Consider the following 8175-nt stretch of genomic DNA (forward strand, 5'->3'; position numbering starts at 1 on the left):
AAAACAACGACACTTTTCTTTTACTGAACGAAATGTATAAGAATCTAGTTACTGAACTAAATGACCTACAATTAGGGATTTAGTTCGTTCCTTCACTTTAGGTATTAGTTCAATAGAACTTAGTTCGAACGATTCGATACGACTCTAATCACCAGTGTCAGCAAATCAGCTGTTTATTAAGTTTCCATTTTATTTATTTGTCTCTTACGTGCATTAATTTGCTATTTTTATTGATTGTAACATGTCCCAATCAATATTACTGCGCAGTTTTTTGCTGCACAGGCGGACGGTGTTGTTGCCCACTGTGGTGCGCCTAAAATGCGCGGCAGCGCTGCATTCGAGCGCTCGTTTAGCACAGCAGGCTTCTGGTTTGTAAAGTCAACTAGGAAATAAGTTTGTTTATTTATTAAGTTAATGTTGTTAATTCTTAGGGGCCAAGAATGGCGGTGGTGGTGCCTTACAGGAGTCACGTGGCGGCAGTAATGTTTCCACAGATGTGCGGCCGATTGGTGAGAAGATCAAGGAGAACACAAAGACGGCCAGTTATACGGCCATCATATTGGCTGGACTGGGAGTAACCGGAATCATGTTTTATGCCATCTTCCGTGAGCTGTTCTCCAAGGATAGCTCGAACAACATATATTCCACTGCCCTGCAGCGTGTGGTGGATGATCCGCGTGTACAGGACTCACTGGGAGCACCAATCAAAGGATTTGGGGAAACGTCACGTCGTGGACGTCGCCAGCATGTGGCACACAGCAGCTTTGATCGCAATGGCGTGCCGCACATGCGCATGCAGTTCTATGTCCAAGGACTGCGCAACAAGGCCACCGTTCAGCTAGAGTCCCGACAGGTGCGATCAATTTCATATAAAATAATTACGCTTATCTCCCATTCCCTTAATATTGTAGAACTCATCCGGAAAGCAAGAGTTTCGTTATCTGTTTGTGCAATTGGATCATTACCCACGCACTACTATTGTATTGGAGGATAACCGAGCGTATGATCCAACGCCAGAACCTTCTTCATCAGGATTTGGTAATCTGGCGCTTATGTCGAATAGTCGCGATAAATAAGGAAATCCCGCCCTCCAATCAACGCTTACATTTTTAAAATTCTTTGTATAATTGTTATTTAATTTAATCATTGACTGAAAATATGACAAATGTCTTACTCGCCAATGGAGAAGTTGTCCATCTCCAGAATGGCGCCAGATTGGTGTCAGTAGAGCTTCTTCCAGGGAATTATCTCCCAGGAGCGTATGATATGTCGGCCGAATAGAAAATCCTTCAGCTTGTTCATTATATAAAACGAAATGCCAAAGAAGGAGGCAAAGTACAACCAAAACTGTCCCAGTCTCTCCCAAATGCTCAAGTGATAACGTGCTGCCACTTGGAGAACATCCACCTCTAGTTCGATGAACAATCCCGGTTCTAAACGTGGAACAGTTGTTCTATAATACGTTTCCTGTACAGCCAGCTGAAAGTAGGCGGGATTGGCTTTAACCTGTCCGAGTAAGGATTCCATTTTGTATTGCGACATGTCCGCATGACTGTTATTCGTGTCCAGCTGTACCTGACGGAACTGGGTTTGAATGTTGCGTCCTGGAAAGGGGCAGGTGAACTCCACATACTGCTTCAGTTTAAGCTCTCCCTTGAGCTGGATGCGACCATTCCGCAGACGTGCCGCTTGTGGCAGTTGCAGCTGATGTGCCAACACAGCAGGAGGAGTCAGCACACACTTGTGTCCCAGTCTTGCCTCGAAGAAGAGCAACAAATCAAAGTTCATTAGACGGGATGGCAAATGCTGCAGCTCCAGTTGAAAGTGCAGGCGATCCGTGACAGTATCATGATCCAAATCCTCAGTCCAGTATTTGCTAGCATCACAGCTGTTTGTAAATTTTTGTATGCGAGCATTAAAGTTGCCAAAACTGCTGCAGGCCAAGAACGGGGATTCCTCATTTTCCGTCGTCGTTTCCATGTTGGCCAAGAAAATATACTGATAGTTGAACTGTATGTTGGGTTGTTCATACAACACCCGCGACTCGGAAATCCCAGAATAGGGACTCAGCAGGGAAACCAATAGAACCGGCAACATAACCGATAATGCTATAAAAACCAATACCATTAGTGATGCCAACGAACACAGCGAATTTTTGTACACAATGGCAGTGTTTGTTGTATGCAGCGGTATAAATTTCATGATTCTCGATTTCTTTATTTTTTTTCAATTGATTTGTCACTTTGTGTTTTGATTAATTCAAAAATGGTTGCCGGGCAACGGTCTTCTTAATACCGGTAGTAATAGCAGTGCTGCCAAATTGTTTAAAAAGTCATGCCGCAAAAAGAAAGGGTTGGTAGGCTTGTGATCAATTTCCATTATTACTTTAAAGCTAGAATTGAGAAAATTTTCACCGATATTTTATCCAATTATAAAAATTCATTATATAACTGCTAAAATTCAAAGAAGATTTAAATTGCGCGACGTGTGAAGATTTTGATGATTGTTATTAAAAGGTGGCGCCATCTATTTGTCAAACAGCTGCCCCACATATATAGCTGTCAGCTTTTGTGCAGCTGCAGAGCAGTTTTCGTCAAGTGTGTAGCAATTTCGTTAAGCTATAAATAAATACGTTACGTTTAAGCATTTTAATTAATTTTAAATAAAAATTTTGAATATGATAAAATATCCACATCCCGTTTTGATCAGGTAGCAAAATGAGCGTCTGTCATTTTGCAAGTTGGTAATTTAATCGTGATTTTGCTGCTTCGCTTTCAACACTCTTTTTAAAGTAAGCGCATTAAATTTAAAGCTGCAACTTCCGATTTTTATGCGTTTCACTTTAAAACGCTCAAAGTTGCCCGAAACTCCCAAAAACCAGTTGCCAGCTCTTAATTAAGCGCAAATATTGGCCAAGTTGCACATGTGTGTGTGTGTGTGTGTTTGTGTGAAATTTTGCCAATATTAATCATTTTGCAAGTTCACTTTTCACTTTTTTTGAACTGGCGCGTCGCGTATCGATATCCTATAATTATGTGCAATCAATACTTTTTCTGTATCGGCTTATGCTTATGCTTTTATACGACCGGAACGCAACGGATGCGCTTAACTGAAGATCAATTGACCAGAATTGCGTTGGCCAGTTGTTAATAAAGCGATTCTTATAGTTTTTTTTTGACGGATGCATTAACTTGGTTTTTTGCGATTGATTTCAATATAATTCTTTTCAATTAAGGTGGTAAATTTTTATTTAATTATTGGTTAATGAATGTTCTTTATCAAAGAGATTAACAGACATACTAGATTTGAATTAGAGATGAAATTTTATGTATTGAAAACTATAATAATTGAAATGTACTTGTTGCACCAGTTACTTCAACTTAAAATAATCAAATATTTCATGTAAGTATCAAATATGTACATTCTATTCTATTGTCATTCAATTGTCAACTTTTTGTAGATCTTTTCATGATTTCGTGTTAATGTTTATTTTAGTGATTTCTTTTGTAGGTGTTTTGGGATTGTCACCCGCGTGACTTGTCAGTTCTACAATCTTTCATATGCCTTGACTTTTTGTGACTTTTAGTATAAAATGATGGACATGTCCATGTCAAAACTAAGAAAAAGCAGTTAAGAAATATGATGAATAAATAAATGAAACCACATTTGACAGTTACAACATTTGTGAGCACTTTGACAGTTGGACAGGGTTGCCAAGTATGCATACAAATGGTTTGATTGATTCAACACACGAAGACAAAAACACACAGAAAATCAATAATTTGCTTACTTCCTTTATTTTTTTCTCGAGTTTTTTAGGAGTGCCACGTCATTTAAAAATGCAAAAAAAAAGTGGTAAGAGAAAAGAGGTGTGTGTATACTGTACACTGGTACAGACAAGATGGCGAACAGGACATTTGGAATGCAGAGCACGATGTCATGACAACGCCAGCAGTGTGCCCATATATCCTTTTTCAACAAAATTTCCAGCTTTCACTCGCTAAGCGCACGTGACTCGCTTGCCGCAAAGGAGCTGTTGAAGTGGCAAATTTGCACAGCCTGACAGCCAGGGGAGTAGAGAGAGAAAGGCATCCAAAGAGGGGGAAGGGGGTTAGAGTGTACAGGTGTACGAGCATCCAGCAAAAAGTAGCAGTTTATTAGGCGCACCAAATTAACATTGGACTACTAATGACTTTCCACCCCAGAATCCCAACTCTTAGCTAAACATCATCTCAGTCAGAATAGAATTTCAGTTTATACAGGTTTTCTAAAATTACAACGCCTGCGCGAATTTATTTGATTTGTTTTTGTTTTCTTTCTTTATATTTCAACCAATTTTTTCTCTTAGCTTTCTGCTGGAATAAAAGTGGGGAAATAAATTCTACTTCATCCGTTTCATTGTTTTGCACTTTTACTTTGCGCACGCTTTGTGCATCCCCGAGGAAATCAAAGAAAAACGTATGAATAACCGTTAGTTGATGCTGATGCTTTAATATTTATATAAAGTTTCTCTCTCTCAAGAATATATGCGAAAATACTCCCCTTACAACACTCAAGCGCTAAAGTGTTATACACTCGCACACATACCAATGAAGGGGTAGTATATTGGAATTTATGGGGTGAGTATGCGATACACCCACACATATATAACATGCATACATACATATATATATTTTGTATATATGTAGTGCTTTCCCTGCACTATATTTGACAATCAGGCCGCTAGCATATGTTACCCGATAATTTGCCGAAAGTTTTAATGAAAGACATGGGACTCATTTCTCGTACTGTCTCCACACTGTGTGTGTGTGTGTGTGTGAGTGTGTGTGCAGCTTCCATCTCTCTCGCTCACTCTTTCGCTCTCTTACTCTCTTACACTTGCTTTTTATGTGGGTGTCTGCTTTTGTATGCGTGTGTGTCTGTGTCTTAGCTTTTGTCGCCATTTTGTGTCTCTGCTTGTTCGTGTTGAAGCCATTTTTGATGAGCTCGAAAAAAGTTATTGCTTTTGTCTCTCTGTGAATGTGTATGAGTGGGTGTGTGTGTGTTTGTGGCGAGGGTTGCGCTTATATAATTTTCATTTTTCATTTTATAAATGACAATTGCTGGAAACTGAGCTGAGCTGAGTCCTTCAGCTGCCGCTGGCAACTGTAATCACACCATATCTGTTGAAAGTTTATTATAATGTTTCTGCAAACGTTACCTTTCCAGTTTTTCCCCATGCAATATTCTAAATGATATGTTGGCTTTGTTAGCATATTGGATTCACGCCAAGATTTGATGATGTTAAGCGTAAGACTTTTGGCTATAACTATTTTAAGTTCCCTCTCTATACTCTCCGGTATGATTCTTCCCAAACTCAAACTATTGAGTTAACAAATGTCTCTTTCTTAACTATACGACTTAATTTGAAAATTAGGATTAATTCATTTGAAAAAACCATAAATATTTTGTTTTCTTAAATATTTTTCTACTTGTATTTCTGTATAAAAAATTTAAAAAAATTACATATAATGTGAGCAAAAATTATTTTCACTTTTAAATTATTATATTAATAAAACATAAATATTTGTATTACAATTTTTTTAAATATTTCTATTTCTTTCTCACTTTTATTTATTTTCGATATTTGAATTTCTGTTTGAAAAAAAACTAACTTAACTGTCACTTGCATAAATAATGATTTATTAAAAAATACTTTCAACTTGTTCACTGCACATCAAATAAGTAATAAAATATATATTTTAATTGTTAAGCAGAAAATACCCTGCTAGATACTTCGCTAAATGCACGCAGTTATAGGGTATGCAGAGAAAAAAAATGACAACTGGCAGTCAGTTTTGTTATGAAAAATCTGCGCAGTTGGCAAACAACTCGGAAAAAAAGGAAGTTAAAACTGGATAGAGATACAGAAAGTGAGGCAGCAGGAGAACGAGAGGAAGGCAGAAAGAGAACGAAAACATACGTAAAAAATAAAGAAAACACCAACGCGTCCCGCTGGGTGCTGCACAGACGACAACGGTCCAGTTCGGGTGGGTAAGGAGGGGGCTGGGGAGTCCAGAAATGGACACCGTGTCATGCAAATAAGCGTACAACAAATATTTACAAGTGTAGTTTCATTTCTCTCTCTATTTTTTGTTTGGTAATAAGCGCAAAACTTTGACAGTTTGTTATCCGCATTTGCCAGACATTTGTTTCGCTATTTACATTTCTATTTTTTCATTTTCCTTTTTTTTCGCGCCTCCCTCAGCGCGCACCTGTTAAAGTTCCAGAGTGACAGCTCGACGCATCCGCATCCGCATCCGCATCCACATCCGCGTCCGAGTCGCTTTCTAAACGATTCATTCGGGAGTTGGAACAGCTTCCAGTCAAATGATAAGTGGAGACAACTGAAATGGCTGCCCAATGCGAGTTCATAGTTGCCTACAGGGTATCCCCTCGTCTTTTACCGTCTTCCACTTTTGTACTTTTTTATTTGTTAGCATGTGCATGTAATTTGCGGTTTCTTTTTGGTACGTTGTACCACCTTTCATTTTTTGTTAATACTTTTCTCACCTTTTGCCGCACACCGGAACACACGTTAGTTCTTAAATGGGGCGTTCACTGTAACCAAATGTTCAATTTTGATGAATCATTTTTTGTGTGTTAACTGCAATTAAATTTTTTAAGCAGTTATTACAGGATATTCTCATATTCATTTAGCCTAAATATCGCATGCGTGCGGTTTGTGGAAGGATGCCATTGCGTGGAATGTTTTCAGAGTGGAAAAAACATTTAATAAGGCGTTGCCGCCTCAATTTGAAGCATTTATGTTCAAATTTGGGAATGTTTTGGGGTTGTGTACGGTAGATACAGCTGCAAAAGGAGAAGGAGAAGAAAGTAGGAAAAGTTTGGTTTAAAAGATGCGCAATAAATAAATTAATAATATTTATCCAGAATTTAAAATCTCCAGCAATTCGATTATGCGATAGACTTTATTATAATTAATGAAATTTACTTAGTAACTTAAAGTATATACATTTTAAAAATAATAATTAATAACATTTAGTAATTTTCCATTTAAACAAATAATGAAACGGTCAGAGTAATAAAAAAACATTTTGAAATAAAAACGCTATAATTTTAATGATGAGCTATTATCATAGGATTATTTATATAGAAATGAGAGCTTAAATAGGATCTGTAACTCATGTAATATTGAGATAAGGATGGAAAATTCTATTATTCTTTTTTACTTGCTAATGACAAAAATTCTATTTATTTTCAGTTTTGTTAGTCAAGCTTTTGAAAATTTCTTCAAATATATTTTAGGATAGACATGTTTAAAATAACTCTAGTACAACTTCGCTTATGTTAATATATAGGTTAAAGTTCGACATTTAAACTGTATTTACCAAATTTCTAAAAGTATTAATGGTATTAAGTAGCTTACAATATAATCTATGTTGCTTAGAAATCTTGTTGCTTGCCTTAAGAAATTGTCTCATTAACAATTTAACAGCCTCAATTTGAGGTAACTGCCTCCGAGAGTGTGTGTGTGTGTGTGTGTGAGAGTATCGAGTCGTGTTGCCAACATGCCAATTGCACATTAACGACATAACACCGTTATAAACAGAGACCCTCTCTCTCTGGGTGCTACCTGAACTCGTACTTGAACAGTATACGCGTCAGGCCGCCATTTAATCAGGGCATGGCTGATTACACCGATTACGAGTACGCATATTGATCAGCTCAGGCAACGTGCCACGTAGCACGTAGCAAGCATCATTCATAGCACCCGACAACTCACCTCAAGCCTTTAGAACTTGCAACCTGTGGGCCTGCAATTAGCGTGAATCATGGAAGTACATGACGCATATGCTATTCCCCAAACTAATTGGATAGGCTATGACTTGGCTGGAGAAGAGTTGGAGTTGGAGTCGGAGCTGAAGCTGGAGAGGAGTTGGAGTGGGAGTGGGAGCTGTCACTGGTGTCGGTACGCTCATCTAACGGTTTCGCTTTTCCTATTGAATTCAAGACATTTTTGGACAGCCCAACAAAATCATAAATACTTCGGCGCCTATAAATGCAAATTAGACGCGCATTGAACATAATTATTACTCTCGACGCACCTATAAAGAAAGGTATTATTATTTTATCATTAAAAATGTAACATATATGAAACAAAAAATATTAATT

At 37.8% G+C, this 8175-nt stretch overlaps 2 protein-coding genes across 2 annotated transcripts; one reads left to right on the forward strand and one right to left on the reverse strand.

Moving 5' to 3' along the window:
• The first annotated feature begins 174 nt into the window (after positions 1 to 174).
• LOC117781419 (mitochondrial import inner membrane translocase subunit Tim21) lies at positions 175 to 1338 on the forward strand. The gene is made up of 3 exons (XM_034618173.1): positions 175 to 368; positions 432 to 853; positions 912 to 1338. Exons 1-3 carry the CDS (start codon positions 242 to 244, stop codon positions 1074 to 1076), a joined length of 714 nt encoding a protein of 237 aa, XP_034474064.1. The 5' UTR covers positions 175 to 241; the 3' UTR covers positions 1077 to 1338.
• LOC117781418 lies at positions 1116 to 2202 on the reverse strand. Its single transcript, XM_034618172.1, has one exon. The coding sequence runs from the start codon at positions 2200 to 2202 to the stop codon at positions 1222 to 1224; it is 981 nt and encodes a 326-aa protein (XP_034474063.1). The 3' UTR covers positions 1116 to 1221.
• Between the last annotated feature and the right edge of the window lie 5973 nt (positions 2203 to 8175).

This window comes from Drosophila innubila, assembly GCF_004354385.1.
Source record: "Drosophila innubila isolate TH190305 chromosome 2L unlocalized genomic scaffold, UK_Dinn_1.0 4_B_2L, whole genome shotgun sequence".
In the NCBI taxonomy this organism is placed as follows: Eukaryota; Metazoa; Arthropoda; class Insecta; order Diptera; family Drosophilidae; genus Drosophila; species Drosophila innubila.